General features: G+C 39.6%; 1 protein-coding gene across 5 annotated transcripts; it reads right to left on the bottom strand.

Moving 5' to 3' along the window:
* Window positions 1-1168: 1168 nt before the first annotated feature.
* BIVM (basic, immunoglobulin-like variable motif containing) lies at window positions 1169-15397 on the bottom strand. 5 transcript variants are annotated; one of them, XM_085581863.1, is made up of 11 exons: window positions 15275-15397; window positions 13554-14153; window positions 12496-12622; window positions 11490-11585; window positions 11299-11403; window positions 9811-9905; window positions 8595-8727; window positions 6162-6233; window positions 5219-5302; window positions 3579-3675; window positions 1169-2635 (listed from the first exon to the last, which is right to left on the bottom strand). In XM_085581863.1, the coding sequence occupies exons 2-11, from the start codon at window positions 14041-14043 to the stop codon at window positions 2345-2347; spliced, it is 1590 nt and encodes a 529-aa protein (XP_085437989.1). In that variant the 5' UTR covers window positions 14044-14153; window positions 15275-15397; the 3' UTR covers window positions 1169-2344. The 5 variants fall into 5 exon arrangements, with proteins under 5 accessions (XP_085437989.1, XP_021385901.1, XP_021385902.1 ...); XM_021530226.4 differs by having other exon boundaries at window positions 15184-15276; XM_021530227.4 differs by lacking the exon at window positions 6162-6233 and having other exon boundaries at window positions 15184-15276.
* Between the last annotated feature and the right edge of the window lie 2620 nt (window positions 15398-18017).

Genomic DNA, 18017 nt, shown 5'->3' with positions numbered 1-18017 from the left:
GTTGGGAAAGATCTCGAGTCCGACCCGTGACCGAACGCCCCTTGTCAACCGGACCGTGATCTAAGTGCCACGTCCAGTCTAAACACTCCGGAGCGGTAACTGCATCAGCTCCCTGGGCAGTCCCACATCTGATCACCCTTTCTGTGAAGAAATTCCCTTATGTCCAGCCTAAACCTCACCCGGTGCAGCGTGAGGGCATTTCCTCTAGTCCTGTCACTTGTTACCTGGGAGAAGAGGCCGCCCCCTCCGTGGTTACACACCCTCCGTTCAGGTGGTTGAGAGTGATAAGGTCAATCCCGAGCCTCCTCTGCTCCAGGCTAAATAACCCCAGCTCTCTCAGCTGCCCCTCACAGGACTTATGCTCCAGAGCCTTTACCAGCTCTATTCCCCTTCTCTGGTAGCAAAATGAAAAGTCTCCTGTCCTAGAACAAAATCCCACAATGCAGACCAAAAGTAGTCCTATTTTTCCAACTCCCAAAAATTATTTCCCCTGCAGCCTGCGCTCTCCCTGTTCTGCCTCAACCACAGCTCCAGTTCCCCCACTACAGGCATCCCACCACCGGAAATCCCTAAGGAAAGCTCCCTGCAGCACAACCCCAAGGACATGAACTTGGCTTCTGCTGATAATAGAAGAATCCCTATACTACATACTCTGTGGATAAAGTGTGACAGTCTCCAACCCAAGAGCAAAATAACTGTAAAACCAGAATTTCATCCCAATCTACTTAAGCAGAACAGCCAGTACCATCAGAGGAGACCCTGTTTCTCAGTGCCACTATCATTATTAAGCAAAAGTTATGAGACACACATGTAACTCTGGCTATGTAAGTCCTGAATCCCCTAAAGAACATAGCTCAAGTACTCCAATAAAAGCTGAGCCCTCAGCCCAAACTCAGCTTGCAAAAACAGGCTCTGAAAATAGTTCCCACAGAAAATAAAATTTCAAAACCTATGGGTTTTGTTTAGTCATGAGGCTGCAGGCTTTGAGAAATTAAATAATAGAAGTCACAGTGGTTGCAATGAGCATCACTTTTTATGACCAAAGAAATCCTACCTACTTTGCTAAGCAGTAGTTGCAACTCTGATCTGTCACTTACCTATTTTGCTGAAGACCTCTACTAAATGTAGGGCCATCATTTCCGAAACAAATTAAAAGCAAACAACAAGATAGAAAACAAATTTTATTGAATGAACAAAAGTCTAAAAGTCTCCCATTTTTGGTTAACAAAAGCAGCAACCTACAAAACCCCTGCATTCCATGACAAATCTTTTTATGTCAAAAAATTAATCCTTGAGCAGGTATGAACATTTGTACACAGAACAACACAACTGTTGAGATGTGTTTGGGCAAACAACTGGATTTATCAGGGAAAAAGAATGCACCTGGGACACCTGAAAAAGCTTGAATTGTGTGCTGGCTGAGAGGTATATCATCAGGGTAGCCAGCAATTTTCAGCACTTGCATCCCCTTCACACAAAATGAAAAAAGCAGCAAAGGACAGAGATTGCAAGACTGAATAAGGAAAAGAACTGCCAACAGAACTCAGTGTTCAGCTAGCTTATTTGGCTAATGCTAAATGCAGCTTTTAATACTGAATTTCATAAGCTTATGTTGAGTCCATGCTCTCAGGAGGCTCCAGGGTAAGAATTCAGCCCCTTTACCCACAGAGCAAAAATAATAGAGAATTTCTGTCCCCAAACAGGTGATTCCTCACAGTCAAAAACAGGCAACCAGATAAGGGAAAAGAAACTGAGACCTTCTTGACAAGATATGATTATCTGACTGACAGAAGTCAAATAGGACTTAAACCGAGAATCTACATTCTCTTTGTAAATCCAAGGTTTTCTAACCTATGTGATGTTTTTTTTTTTTTCCATTTGCACTGGATATGGGCAGCCTTACTAAAATGAAGTGCTAAAAATAAAGGCAATGTTTTCTTTTATCCTTACACCATTTGCAGAATAACCCTTTTTTATAATGTTATAATTTTTCATGCTTTTGAACAATAAATATATTCAATGAAGTCTGTTTATTACATCGACTGATTTCAACCTGCTCTTTTGTTTTCACAGATCAGGACACAGTACAATTATTTCAAAAGAAATTATTGATTTTGCTATCATATTCACCTTTGATTGCAAAATTACAATAATCTGTGCTTATCTGTTACTTTATACATCAGATCTCGTCTATTGCAACCATATCAACATATTTATTTAATAATTATGAAGCTGTATCTTATACCATAATTTCTATTCTTATGTGTTCTAGGACTAATAAATCCCTAATATGTTTTGATTAAAACTAACTTTAAGGTATCAACTCTATAATCTAAAGTTAATTTTAATCATTTCCATCATAATCATTGTAACTTTGATATCCACTGTTTCTCCTCTCCCGAAGATTAGATTTCTTCCACATAGATTCTTGATGAAAGCTAGCACTGAAAGACCGACCCAGTCGCCCATGTTGTTTCTTAGATATATTGTCTTCACTCTCAGATTTGGAAATTCCTTGTCCCTGTGTTTGGGATTGTTTATTCTGTCTCACATTCCCAAATGGAAAATTCCAAGGACCAAATCTTTGCCAGTTAAGTCTCTGAAAGGCAATGATGCAATGAAGATTTCCTCCAACCTAATCAAAGTAAAAAAGGTTCTTTGTTAAATGCATACCACAGGTACATTTCTAACATACATAGATATTTGACATCAACATTTTAGCAAGTAACATGATACCTTCAAACAGAAAACAAACAAGAAGTGCCACAACATACAAGCCAGGGGGAAAAAAATCCAACAAACAACAAAACAGCACAAAATCATATACAAAAATATACAGCTTGCATCAATCAGTTCTGATTATTTTCCAGATTAAATTACTGCTTTTTTATTCATATTTTTGAGCTATCAATTATATCCTTAATGGGGCAGTACTACTTGTTTTCTGCTAGTGTTTTTCTACTTTCTAGCTACCTTCTCAGCAATTATCTCTTCTAGTCCATTCTCATCTTGCTGACACAGTCTTCCATAGAGTCTTCACACCTGAAATCATCTCCTCTATTATTTCTCAGAGAGTTTTAATCTGCAAACCACAAAAACATCCTCCACCCATGAGATATAACCCTATCTAAAGGAAAGAAAGCCCCATGCATTGACAGTAACTTCATACAAGGGAGATGCACACATTCTTTTATGCATGATCCTACTCAACTGTACTTTCTTTCCCACTTAAATGTCATTGGAGGGTCATACCCCAAAGGGTCTGTAATTTCTCTGCAGAACATTTTTGCTGCAGCTACTTTTTAAACCTACCAAGTTGAATATTCTGACCAAATACATTCTGTATACACAGATATCCTGGTTCACCCTAGCATACACCAAGCTAGTGATATTTATCTTGTCCATCAAGTAAATCTAAATGACTCTGGTATGCAAGAACCCACATTATACCTTTGTCTTCAGCAACACTTCATAACAGAATAAATTCCTTTAGTGAAGTTATCTGATACTGCTGAAGTATGAGTAAATTTGCAAAAACCTACGATGAGTTTCCTGCCATCTTTGTGAGTTTACCTTACCTTCTTTGTTTTTCGATGTTGCAATCCTCTCTCTAGGTGTCGAATATCTAGATATTCTGGATTTTGAGTGTTTAGGTCAGTGACAATATCTGTCCACCTACAGAATAAAAGCATTACTACTCAGCTGATATTTATGAAACCTCAGCAGCACAAAGATTCACCTACACATACACACAAATAGTCTTATCAGTGATTTAAAGATAAATGAATGTGTAAAGTTACAAAGGCATCATAATTAAAAACATCAAGCTAGATGTAAAAGTGTTGCTTTTAATCAAAGCATTCACATTGATTATTGTTGCTCTTGGGAAACACCTTCCAAAACAAGTAAGAGCACCATGAGTCATAATTACATTCATTACGCTTACCAATTCATCAGTTTGGGAAAGAAAGAGGATAAGTGTGGTTTAGGCAAGGAAAAACATGAGCCTTTTTTAAATTTAAACCTCTCCTACCCTTTCGTATTATTTTGTTCAGTTCCTTGGATTCTTTCACACACTAAATGTGCTTTTACCAGACAGCTCCCATCACAACTCACTCCTCCACTTTATTTAATTCTAAACTATCAATTCAATCACTCCCCATTCACTCAGCTTTTCAAAGATTCATAATTACTTCCAGCCTAACTGAAATAAATATTTTTATATTCCAGAGCTCTTTAAACCTGCACATCACTTTTTCATTTCTATCAAGGTCTAACTACCTGTTTCTCCAAGTTCAGAAAATGTATTACTACTCAAACCTTTTCCCCCCTCTCCTTAAGCACAGGACTTTCTGCCAGCTCTCACTGGCAGTGCAGAAGGAGGAAGAATTTCTTGACAATCAAAATTAGTATTACGAAGGGTTTTATTACATATTCAGAAACCTCTTCCTGTGCCATCTGTAGCTAATATACCACACAACAAAGTTCTACCCTTGGGACCTACAATATGCCATTTCTCATTAATCAGATGCATAATGTGATTTTAATTTTGTTGCACTTAATCTTGTGGTCCAGAATACCCAGGCGTTTGAAGTTACTGACAAGCCCATATCACTGACAAAAAAGATTATTAAATATAAGTAATCCATGATATTTCTACAAAGCACCCTCTTGTCCACCTAGTCTGTATATCTAATTTAGGCAACAATTTGTTTGTGTCAAACCTCATCATAAATGTACTGTTTGAATGCACAGATAAGCAAATAACACAACAGAGTACAGGCTGCACCTGCACCCGAGCTAGGGTATCTCAGCAGCAGCAGAACATTCTATGCACAGCCCAGACATAACCTGTGAATGTCCTCAGCTCCAATGTAAACTCCTCCAAGGGCCATGCAGTCTCTAAGTCACAACTGGCACGACAGCAGACAGCTGAGACTGCCCTTTCTTCCTGACTAATATGAGCTGTGTCACACTCAAACAAGAGATATGGGCTTTGACTCTCAGCAGCCCACATATGTTCTGACAGGTAACATAACTTCAGGGTCAGCCTTGAGGTCAAACTCACTAAAGCAGCATCTGTTTCTATTAGATACATATATATGCACATGTTTATATTCATTAAAAAGAAGTAAAAAGTCACTCAGTGACTCTGAATAGAGAACTACATACTGTTTTGAAAGAAAACATTGTTTGACATTCTTACCAAGTAACATACCTTTTACAATGTATTGTTGGATGCTTTCTGCTGGGCTCGCCAATTAAGATCCAATATTCTACTTCTTGCTGCAAGACACGACCCCTGTTCAATAGAAGATAAATTCTAGTAAGATTTATTGTGCATACTAAAAAGAAAAAGATATTAACAGTTCCTTCTTCTTTTTAGGATTTTCTAACATTTAAAATTGTTTCCCCAGCCAAACTAAAAACCAGCTCCATTGCTATAGTGCTTGCAATTGCATAGAGGGAACCTTTTGTTTCAAGGCCTGAAAGCAAACTTTGGAGATACTTCTACAGGTTATTTGGGAGGAAGACAGACTTTCACTAAAAGCAGTTTTATTTGGATGAAAGACAGTCTGGTAACATGATGCAAATCTAAGTATATAGGAAACAACAGAAATAAGAGTTGTGGAATGCCACATAAACGTGGTATAAACAGCTTCCTCCCTAACTGTGATGTCTAACAGTCATGAGAGTCCTTTCCATTATTTTTAAACTATACCTTGGCTGATAGCTGTTACTGAGAGCTGTAGGGTAGCCTGTAAGAACAAAACCGACAACTTCAAGTGCTTCCTTCTAAATATCCAATACCAGGTACTAAACTCCAAACCTTTGAATTAATACTACTTTGCAATCAACTTCCAAGAAGCTCAAAGCTTGCAGTAACCTTGTCAAGGAAAATTTTTGACAGGTATTAGGGCAGAACTGACAAGATACACTGGACTGCTCTGTGACTTCCTGTGTATAATTATCTGATGAAAAACTACATCAATTTCAACTGTGACAAAACCTGACATTTTTCTGCCTAGGGTATTAGACAGCACATGGTCTTATTGCTTGGAACAATTTGTTTACTTACATAAAATTTCCTGTAAAATAACACTGTATTCCATCAGTGCAAAGATGGGAAACCAAGACACAGGATAGATTGATTGACTTACCTAAAGTCACATTGGAAGTCTGTGGTTGAACTGGGAACTGAACCCAGGTCTCCCGAGTCCAAATCCAGCAACCTAAGATCATACAGGAAGTCTGTGGGTGACCTAAGAACTGTCTCTAAGCTCAGCCTAGCAACCTATCCACCACTTCTTTTGGGACCTAAAATGTTTCTTAGCTTGATTTTTAAATAAAAACTTTACTTAGTAAGTAGAGTGCAAAACCAGATAAACAAGAACTGTTCCAAAATCTAATGCTAGTCCTTCTGAAAACAAAACTTTTTTTTTCCTCAGTAGGAGCAGAAAATACAAAGAAATCAGGATGCTCATCTGGTCTGACCTCCAGCCTAAAGTAAGGCTATAAAAGCTTCTTCAACTTATTATTTCATGTTACATTTTTAGAAGAGAACTGTTGTTAAGAAAGAAAGCTAATATTAACTTAAAAATAACATCACTAGTGACTAAGAATCCATTTCAGCCATGGGTAAAGAATGAAAGTTGTTCTCACTCATTATTAACTAATATAAATTTATATTAGTTAAAAGGCATGTTATGCTTCCACACATTGGACCATATTATTCCTCAGATTGGATCTAGTAAATTTTTTTTTCACTTTGGTCTTTTAGTGCAGATTCTTCCTAACTGATTGAGTAAGCACAAGATTAACATTTTGGTAAACTCAAGTAGACTGATGTGTTGGATTGCTACTTGGGGACCATTTTTTTTACACTCTTCTCACAAACCTGGCAAGTCAGTGAACTCAGTCTCAATAAAAAAACTGTATTTTTTTGTTCATATTTTAAAAGCTTTCATTAACTTTATCATAAGCTTCACACTGGCAACCAGTCAGATTCAGATGATTATGCTTTATCACCCCAATCAACGATCATTTTGAACTCTAAAAGTAGAGCTAGCATTCTCTCTTCCTCGATGTGACCCTACTTCAACAAAGTCAAAGTCAAGACTGCTCAGCAAGCAAATAGGCAGAAGTTCACCTTATACTACTGACGTATGCTTTTCATCATTTAACATTCCCCAGTTCTGCTATCTGTTAATTTCCTCAGGGACTGACTACTTACACTCTATGATAACACGAATAAATTCTGACCAATGGCTGAACACAGAGAAAGTCCAAAGAATCCTTTAACACATACCAGGTTTGCAACTACTTTGAGAGAGGAAAAACAGCTTAATATGACTTGGTGAATGAGGTAAAACAAACTACTCTCCTCAAGAGAGTCCATAGAGTACTCTACAAATATAGCACTCTACATCAAGCAGCAAGGTAAATGCCTTACAAAAGCTAATACATATCTCAATAATTAATATTTGCAAAGTTAAAATTTGTGGGTTTAATGCAAGACTCTCCCTAAATTCCATATGAATATTAATGCTATTACCTTTTTTTAACATCTGCTTTTAATTGAAAACTATATCAACTATTGCATTATATTATCCTAGTAGTGTCACTCTGACAAATCTGAAATTAGTATACAGGGAACTGTATTTTTATTCTAAAATAACTGGCATATTAAGCTTATAGAAGTACTCCAGCATTTCAAGCACTGTTAAAAAAAACAGACCTAATGTCTTAGCACAAAGATCTGTTCCGGCTTTTCTCCCCCCGTTCCCTCTCAATTCCTGGTAACAAATTCTTCACACATCTTTATTTTCTATGCTTTATGTGCCAGTAGTTGGAGTTTACCATCACCATTAGTCAACATCAATGCAACAAAATTACATAACCACCATCCTGTGATATCTACACAACCCCTGATCTTGCCATAACAAGCACTAGTTTCTAAACGTAAATTTCATCACATCCACCTCATGAAGGATTAATATCACTGTAGACTTTTTGCTTCTAGTTTATAAAGGAAAATTGCAATATACACACACTTTATTTTCCCTTCCAAGCTCTCTAGGAACAGATTCTCCCTATAATTAGCTGGCTTTTTATTGTTTAGCCTTAAAAAAACCCCCATCTGGCCTTTTTTCAGCCCATATATTTTTATTTTTCAGATTAGTTACCTTCACTCGTCCTTCAATAAAATAACCACCTTCTCTCTACATGGCTAGAAGGTCTTAAAAAACCAATTTCTTAATACCACTTAAGAGTTTTCTGTTTTAAGTTCTCTCAGTGTAGTCTGTTTAGTTATGTTTCATTTTAAGTCAGTCCTGTCAAAGCACATTGTAGTGTTTTTCTAGCTCAGACAGGTGCTATAGGACACAAACTGAACCATTATTTATGGAGAAAAATTGTATCAATTTGCAGTAGGTTTTTGAGTTTCTTCCACTAAAATAAGCATAAACACAGTATCTTACCTATAGGCTATATATGATACAAACAGAACCATTATTTATGGAGAAAAACTGTATCAATTTGCAGTAAGTTTTTGTGTTTCTTCCACTAAAATAAGCATAAACACAGTATCTTACCTATAGGCTTTACTAGCTTTTACTGGGGTTGCTTCAAATCCAATTGGGCAAAAATAATGGTTTTGGCAATGGTAGATGTAGGCCATTGATTCGTCTTTCAGTCCACGTGTTAGCTTTGCTAGAGCCCCTGCAGCTACACAGAAAGATCAGATTACAGGCCAGGGTGCTTGGATCTTGTGTAACACAGTCAGCAGAAAAAAAGACCTATTTGACAACAAAGTAGTTACACTGCTTTTTAAGTGGGAGGACATGACCTGACAGGCATGCACAAAATGCACTTTTGATTTCAAACTTATTACTTTTTTGTATCAGGCAGGAAATTAAACACTATCTGCTGCACAGTGTGTACCAGGGAAATGCAATATAAAGTGTGCTTTGTGTTTAGATCAAAATCAAATTTAAAAAAAGAACCAAAAGTATCTCTTAACCTAGGAAATACACACTGCAACACAATGCAGTCCTAGCTGCCCTAAGTCAGATGTGGCACACATTGATGATAATACTGAAAACACTCAAACATTTTGGTATCTTGAGCCTCTTGGAGTGTCCTAGTCTCAGGAACATATAGAGGCATGCAAGAAAAAAAAATCCAATTTAATAATATCTAAAACTTTTTAGTGTGATTTTGTGCTTTCAAAGAACCTTTCAGTTAGAAGGTAATTATCCAGACCATACTGTAGGCTAATAAAGTGCGCATGAAAGTAAAATTTTTTAAACAGCACACCTAGAAAGTAGACAAAAATGCAGCTTCATACGCTAATTGAGAATAATCACCTAGCTTTAGAGAGAGATGTTAGCTACAGCCAGACAGAACAGGTAAGTTAATTACCTTTAAAACTGGGATTTTAAAAGCATAAAATATTAAGTAAGGACAAATTCTTTTTGTCCTCCCAGTGGATGACAGCAAAGAAATCTTCCCACACACCACAACATGGAACTGGAAATGCAGTTGCTTTCCCGGCTATCTTAAAATTCCAATTCTGTGACAGCTGAATACATAGCAGAATGCATTCTATCATAACAAAAGTATAAATGAAATTTTTAGCTAAATAAGAGAAAAAAGTAAAACCAGAAAAACCAGTCAACTTGGAGCTATTTGATACCTTATACTGGACTGGAAGTACTACTTACAGACTTCGTCCTGCCAAATGCTACACACTGCAGGTTTTTTCAATTTATACACTTTAAGATGAATACTTTAGCATTAGCTACGTACCAGTTTCTCCAGCTGTCTTGTTCTTCCCATGAGGCTTATACAGAACATATGAGCATCCTTTGATATGGAAGTGATCATTTATTTGCCTAAACCATCTGAAACAATAAGCTTAAAGGTTGTAGTAACTCAAGAGTTATTAAATGCAATTTCATTTCTCACACTTTTCCTGTGCTTTGACAGTTTAGGAAAAAAAGTCTTAGTGTGCTACTAAGTACCTACCTCACTAATATTTAGATTGTAGATGACCACAGCACCCAATATAAAACTTAACATATCCTAGACAGAGAAATAAATACACAGAGCCTTTTCCTTCCTTTTGCTTTTCCAGACTTGACATAGATACACAATAACCAAAGATCGGGATGTGAAATGTTAGTCCTATTGTATTTAGCCCAGTCACTTCTAATGTTCAATTACTCAGCCTTTAGAAAGACACATAAATTCTGAGGTACCAAACTTCAACCGTGACTTGTAGGGTACATAAATGAAATCAAAGACAACAGACAGGACACTTCAAGTGAGACTTGCTGCTTATCCTGTTGGATTTCTCTCACCTAAACTTAACGAAGCCTGAGCATTACAGGAGCCTCATACTGAAACTCCCCACTGCAGCACTAAGTGAGGACAGGCCAGCAATTTTTCCACGTTAGAAGATTCAAATTCACATGTTTGAAGATAATATCTCAGTCATAAAGCTCCCAGCCCTGTTTCCCCATCTGCCAAGCACTTTATACTGCCCTAAAAAAATTAACTAAACCGAATATAACCCATGAAGCAAGAAAGAATACTGCAAAAGTTTTTAATCTCACCAAAAGGTAACACTCCAAAGCCCTGTCAAAATGTTCAGCACTCAAGTACAATATGCTTCTTGGCTCTGTTTAATCCTCGAATGTCTTATTAATTTAATACCACAAAAATAAACCTAAATGAAGAATTTACGTCCAACCTTTAAGTATCAGGAAACAGTGGAGCAGAAGTTATAAAAAATTTCAAAGTGTTCTCTGACTCCAGGCCCATGTTTGTGTTCCTGAACAGCTCCATTGCAGCAAGGATTCAGCACTATCTCATTTTCAATTCTTAAATTACATTTTATATTATGCAAACAGTGTAGCAATTGTCTTTTCAGGCCATTTCAGTCATATTAGCAAGCATTTAACATGCACTTTCAAAAATAGGAAAATAAGTGTAAAGAGAAAGTTTCCTAATCAGGAGACTAGAATTAGAGTATTATATAACAATTACACAAACTGAACCAAAAATCAAACAGAGTTTCACATTGACCTGACCTGTGTAACAACATCACACCATTCAAATTGGCCAGTGCAAACAACTCTTTAAGAAATTTCATTGTCAGAGTTCTCAGGTATGCTTCTTTATTCTAAAACTTAAGATGATTAATGTGTCAGCTGCTTTGTTTTTAAATTCATGAACTACTCCTGAATTTTTAAAGGTTCTATCTCTTAGCTGCATCAAAAGACCCAAACATACCTCATTAGAGTTGTATTTCCAGTGAAGGGACCAAACCTAATCTCCTCAAATGGGGGCTGAAAGCCCAGTATATGCAAGGCTTCTTCTTGAGTGATGGGGGGTAAACTTAAAAAAAAAAAAAAAGTGCTGTGATCAGAAACATAGTTTTGACACTCTAGAGGCAAAGCAAAGCAGTCTATGTGTGACTTTACCTTCCAGCTCCTAGTGTACTATATAAGAAATTCCAGCAAGACACTAAGGATGAAATTCCACAGGAAGTCTTGTATTGAGGTCGGCTAACACAATACCTTAAACAAAAAACCTCAAACATATTAGTAACGTAATTTTGACTCATGTATATGACAAACCTGAATTACTTTTTTGTGTGCCATGTCACTAAAGTGCCATGTTATTTTGATTTTCTGTATCACCTGTATTAAAATAAAAAGCAAACAAAACATCCGAAACAACTCTATCCTTAAAAACAAAAATTAAGCAAATATGTTAATTTATTTCTTTGCCAGACGGCACTACCCTATCTCATATAAATCAAATTTATAACAGCCCCATGGGAGTTCTGTACAAATGATCCTGTAGGAAAGTATGATTCTGTACTAATACAAAAATGGTTTTATCCAGTCCCTTCTAACACACACACTTGTGGCAAACCGCATTTCTACCAATTTACTAATGAATGCAATTCTGGGCCACAGATTCCCTAGGTTAACTCCAACTTTCTGGTGCCACAGATGTAAAGTTAGAATCAGACAGATGCATTAAACTAATTGAATTAGTGAGCTATATTAATACAGTAATGGTTGCATAGAAATGACATTCTGAGCAAGTATTTCCCAATAAAAAGTAAAATCAGAAGTAAAACATAATAGTGGTACATTTAAGGTTACTTTCTGCCTATCCATGCTACTGAACTTGTATTTTGTTTTGCAATGAATCCCCACGTAAGTTTTTCCCTTTGCTGAAAGTAAAAGGAATGTTTAGAAAAAAATGTTTTGAGAATTTCAACGGATGTGAGGGAAGCTCTAATTTTTCTTCTGGAATGTATGAGACAGTGTGTGTATGTTTAACATCTCTACTAAAATTACAAAGACATTACTGAGAAGTTTGAAATCAGGTAACTAGCAACAGTGTTTACTGAGAAACTACATGGTTAGTGTAGTTCAAAAATTCATAACTTCATAAAGGAGTTCATAAATATACCATCTCCGAAGGTCCAATACTTTTCTCTCCTTCACGTCTTCAAGAGCTGAACGCTGAGGACACTCCCTGTATTGTTTGCTTTTTTTGTCCACGGATTTTTTCTTTGTCCCTTGTTTCTTCATGTTGCCTGCAAATCAAATTTCAGAATCAAATGAATGTCTAGTTTGCCATCCGCAGCTTTCTTCTTGAATACTTTTAGTAATAGTATACAGCTCAAATAGAGACACCGGTTGTGTTAGTAAGCATAAACTGGGACTAAACATTAATTGAAAGGAGAAAACTCAAATACATAATCTAAATTGTCAATAGTCTAATTGTCTAAAGCAGCTTTGTAAAGCTGCTTGCTATTAGCTCTGTAACCAACATGGTGTTTAGATCATGGATAGAATTAATGATGACCTGCCCAACTGTTTAGAGAGATAAGTCAATCTGATTACTCTAATGCATTAAATCACCCATCCCAGAAATAGACTCTCAGACCAACATGGACCTCCCATCTCCTAACATTATGAAGGCAGGGAACATAATGAAATGCTTGTTTTTCACTGCTAGCCTTGCAACCAGCTACAGCTTCTGATAAAAACTTAAATGCAAATCCATTAATAATTATATACACCCAAGGTCTTTTCCTTTTTATAAGCCACTGTGACAGTAGAAAATGGAGAGCGGGGCCATGTGCTACAGCAGAAATATTTTTGTCCTCCTTTGAAGTCATACATCCAGATGCATAATATACTAGGTCCTACTAAAACAAGAAAAAAAAAAAACACTCCAACAACACAGGGAGAGGGCTGTGGGATGAGGATACCAGAAACCACACCAAATACTACACAGTTAAGTAGAAATCAGCCTTGCTTTGGATTCACTTCCCCGGCAGTTACACTTGACTTTTCACTCCTCTCTCTCACTCTCTCCTGTCCTGATGAGCAAGTTCCTTGAAACAAAGTACAGGCTCTTCTATGGAACTTCCTCACAGGACACGTGTTGACCAGCTCCCTTCACAAACAAGCCAGAAACATGAAGCCTTTTTCTTTCACATCAAAACTTCACCACCTCACCTGCTTTGTTCTTCAGATTTGAGTTCACGCCATTGAACTCAGATTTGTCAATTTCCCATGCCAGTGGAAGCTTTCCAAGATTGCCAGGCAGGCTTTCCAAATTAGCATCTTCATTGTAGATAATTTCTGAAGCACCAGTTTGAATGCTGAGTAAATTAGGTGTGTTATTTCCAACATTTAAGGCAGAACTACTTGATAGGCAGGCACTAACTGAAGCACTTGGACTTTTACAAATAGATGTTACTCTGTTTAAAAAAGCATAGTCTGAGCAGATGGTATAAAATTTCTCTCTTGTATGAGTCACAGGACATCCCCATGGATAATGCCCATCTTCTCTAGACACCAAGGACGCAGTGGAGGCGTCTGACATGCAGTACGGCTTCACAGGATCGTGAAGAGAAGCTTCCGGGGATTCTTTCCCAGGTCTGTTTTCAGTGTTTCCATTACTTCCAGAACCATTTTCTTTTTCATCTTCTGAAATAGTAGGCATTGAATGATACTAAGAGTATTGCACAGCAAAGAATACTTTTTTTAATGTTTTAATTACAACAGGGTTTTCATCATTGCTTCCATTGCCTCTGCAAGGTATCAACGAGGTACCTGAAAAAAAATGTAACGTTAGTACAGGTGTCTCAATCAGCATAAAATATACACAAAGCTTATCTTTGAACTCATAGCCAGTAAGAGCTGAAATACCCTTCAAGATACCACAACCTACCTGGTATCTTTCCCTAAGCATCTCTAGAACTCTACAATTTTTACATACACTTTTTATCATTTGTGAGGTGCCAACAGTATACACCACAGTGAGATGATGAGGACACAATAAATAGACTTATAAATCAGCACACGAATAAAAAAAAATTTAAAAATTAAAAGCTTTCTACATGTTCTTGATTGTGGTTGCTCTCTTCTATCCCTTACAGTCACATTACACTGTGGAGTACAGAATAATTTATACAAATTAATAAATCATCATACAGAAATTTAAGGTATTAATTGTGCTGAATCCTGCAAACTTTTACTGCAAGTGTAATTCAAGCATACAATTACAGTAACTATAACCTTATCGATTGTAAATTGACAACACCATCCTCAATCTGTTCCAGTGCTTTCCTCCTATAGCTGTTAAAGGTTCCCTTTTATTTTTACGTGCCTCTTATTCTTCAAGACGTGAGAAAAAAAGCAGGTTTTGTTTATGGAAGCCAAGAATTACCAAAAACAAATTTAGACGGCTGGCTGGCTTGCTCTAAACGAGCATTTTTAAAGGGCAAGCTGACAGCGTGTGTGTTATCTGTCATCTCAGCAGCTCGCACGTCTGCAGACACGCGCCGCAGATGGGAGGCAGGAATTCCGCTCCACAGCCTCCTCCTGCAACCCTGGCTTCGGGCCGCTGCCCCGCAGCTGCAGCGCCCCGGGAGCGCCCCTGTCCCCCGCGGCCCGCCCGGTTCCGCCTGGCGGAGCGCACCGACACATCCAGGCGCCCGCCCCTCCCCCCGCGCTGCCGCCGGTCGGCTCCGGAGTGAACAGCCGCGGGCTGGGAGAAGGGGTCCCCGGGCTCGCTCCCCACCGAGCGCCTGCGAGGGGCGGCGGCGGCAGGGGCGGCGGGGCTGCCCCCGGCCCGTGTTACCTGCGCGGAGCGCGGCTCGCCAGCGTCGCCTCCCCGGCGCGGCGGAGCGGGGCCGCGGGCGCGCCGGAAGCAGACACAGCCGCGCGCTCACCTGCGCGCCCCCGCCGCCCCCCGCCTCCTCCGCCGCCGGCCCGCACCAACTCCCGCCGCCGCACGGGGACCGGGCAGGCGCGGAGTGCCCGGCGGCCGCGGCCCCGCTGCGGGCCCTCACGGCGCCTCGGAGGAACCCGCGGCGAGCGCCTCCCGGCTGGGCCGCGGCTGCGCCTCGGCGCCGTGAGCGGCGCCTCTTCGGTCGCCCTCCCCCCACGGGCGCCCTCATGGTCTCGCCCGCTGGTGCCCCGCGGGCGGGCGAGGGAGGGGAGGAGCAGGTCGGGGATGGCGGGGGAGGGAAGCGCCGCCTGTGTGAGGGCTCGGCGCAGAATAGTGAGAAACAGGCTGAGGGCCGTGGGCCTGCTCAGCCCCGAGAAGAGGCGGCTGAGAAGGGATCTCATCAATAAGTATGGAAGGAAGGGTGCCATAAGGATGGAGCCAGGTTCTGCTCGGTGGTGGGGAGCAATAGAACGAGAGGCAACGGGAAGAGACCGATGCGCAGGAAATTCGACCTGAATATGAGGAAGAACTTATTAACTGTGCTTGTGACCAAGCATTGGAACAGATGGCCAGAGAGGTTGTGGAGTCTCCCTCACTGGCGATACTGAAGAACCGTCTGGATGCAATCCTGTGCAATGTGTTCTGGGCTGATCCTGCCTGGGCGGGGAGCTTGTACCGGATAACTTATATTTGCACCAGGGTTCTCTCAGTTCCCCTCACAGTAGTAAGAACACGTGTAACAACAATGCTCCTGTAAAAATGTATGAAGGAACAAAAGTTTATTTCAGGTAACACTGTCTGGAACCACTGTCAATATTTGTCATCTCATCCTTCTCTGAAGTCAACATGAACAAACACAGTGACACTGAAGATGCAACTGGAGCTGTTCTGCTACAGCCACAAATATGTAAAGTTAATTCATTTTTAAATATTCCGATTGATTTTATGACAAAGTCGTTATAAAATTTTAAATAAAATATCAAGAACTTGTACAATGTCCTGCTGACAGAAGACCCACTCCTGGCAATTATGACATGGTCTTCAGTCCACGGAGCCTCTACTCCCAGCAATACTTTCTGTGAGAGGTGCTGCAATTAACGGAAAAAACCCAGAATCTCATATCTCCTGAAATGTTAGTGTTATTTGATTGTTCTCAGTGGTTAGGCAGAGGTGAATTGCCAAAGTGCTCAAGCAATTGTGGGCACAGCCATGTTTGCCATCCCCTGAACATGAGAAGACCTAGATCACATTCTGTAGTTTATGTGGCTTCATCCTGAGGCAACCTGCCCCTTGTAAAGGAGAGCATCCCTAATGCCTTTGCCAGCTGGAAGCCTGTTGAGCCTTAGTCGGCCAAAAGCCTTTGATATAATTAAATAATTCTGCCTCCAAAGCGTTTTTATCTGAGCCAAATTATAGGCATTAGGATAGCAGCGATGTTGGCTTTGCAAGCCAAGACTAAAATTAGGTTTCATGATTTATCTTATAACTTGTTTGGGTGCTGACAAATAGTGCCAAATCTCTGCATGGATTCCCTGAACTGCACTTATGTGGGGGGAAAAAAAGCTGAAGGAGGGTGGAAGTGTGTCACCTTTACTTCATTGCTGCTGTGCTTTTTTTAACATGTCAGTGCCATCCTGCTGAGAGGAGGAAGCATGATCTGTGAATTCTACAGCTATCAAATTTCTTTTAAATTAAAAACATCTTTAAAGTTCTCTTCCACTAGAGGAGACTGGCTTCTCTCATACAGCAAAATATAAGCTGAGAAGGAGTGTGCTTTCTGCCTGTAAAACACATCAGGAGAGTAAAGGTGGGGAAAGGAGAGAAGCTAAAGGGTCATGGATATACAATATCCATGTATGAATTTTTAGACAGGAAATTTTAAGTCTTCTAACTGCTGAATGTCCTGAAAACTCGTGTCAATGAGAACATAACAGGGCAAAAACTATGTCTTTAAAAGCTGGAGCTTGGTAATATTTAAGGCATTTTGTAATGACATTGTTAGTTAGAAAAGACTCTTCATCAACCCAAGTTGTCATTTCTGAACTTGAAATTTTCTTCAAACAAGGGATTTTTGTGTGCTTTTTTCTAAAATCATATTTGCAGTATTTCAAAATGAGAAATACAAAATCTTTTTGAAATTCATGGGTCCTTGCTGATGAGTTTCAATGTTCTTTATTGTTTGCCTTAACAAGAGAGAAGCAGTAAGGAGCCAAGTTGAAAGTATCTTAGAGGTCTTTTCCAACCTAGATGATTCTGTATGTAGTTAAGAATGGCATTAGTGTTTGGGACTAGCTCTCTGCAATCGGAGGCTGGATTACTTGACAGACAAAGGGCCATGGAATCACCAAAGGCCCGCACTGGGCAGTTGCCTTGGTGGCAGTGGGTGAGGCGCCCTCTCACCTCTGCTCCAGAGAATCCCAGACCTGCACTGCCGGCAGCCACACATCACAGAGTCACAAACCTGTTAAAGGAGGAAGGGGCCTTGGGAGATCACCTAATCCAACTGCCCTGCCAAGGCAGGGTCCCCTGGCATGGGAACACAGTGGGTTTGGAATGTCTCCAGAGAGGAAGACTCCACGGCCTCCATGGGCAGCCTGTTCCAGGGCTTTGCCACCATCAGTGCAAAGAAGCTCTTCATCTCCAGCTGCTCTGGGAAGGATTTTGAAAACACATTTTCCTGATTGTAAATTCCATTTCCCACCCTAATGTTTGGGAAGGGAGTGAAGGGCGGCTGTGGGGCGGGA

This window comes from Lonchura striata, chromosome 1 (genome assembly GCF_050655825.1).
Source record: "Lonchura striata isolate lonStrDom1 chromosome 1, ASM5065582v1, whole genome shotgun sequence".
In the NCBI taxonomy this organism is placed as follows: domain Eukaryota; kingdom Metazoa; phylum Chordata; class Aves; order Passeriformes; family Estrildidae; genus Lonchura; species Lonchura striata.
The sequence above is the reverse complement of the archived record's forward strand: the minus strand, read 5'-3'. Positions and strand labels throughout refer to the sequence as shown.

Bases quoted from the DNA above. Each gene is read 5' to 3' on its own strand.
- BIVM (XM_085581863.1), bottom strand. From the start codon at position 14,043: ATGCCTACTATTTCAGAAGATGAAAAAGAAAATGGTTCTGGAAGTAAT. The intron at 6,234-8,594 runs GTAAGATACTGT...GTATGATCTTAG, and splicing joins AAAGCTAGTAAAGCCTATAG to GTTGCTGGATTTGGACTCGG. The intron at 5,303-6,161 runs GTAAGTCAATCA...TCTATTGAACAG, and splicing joins GACTTCCAATGTGACTTTAG to GGGTCGTGTCTTGCAGCAAG.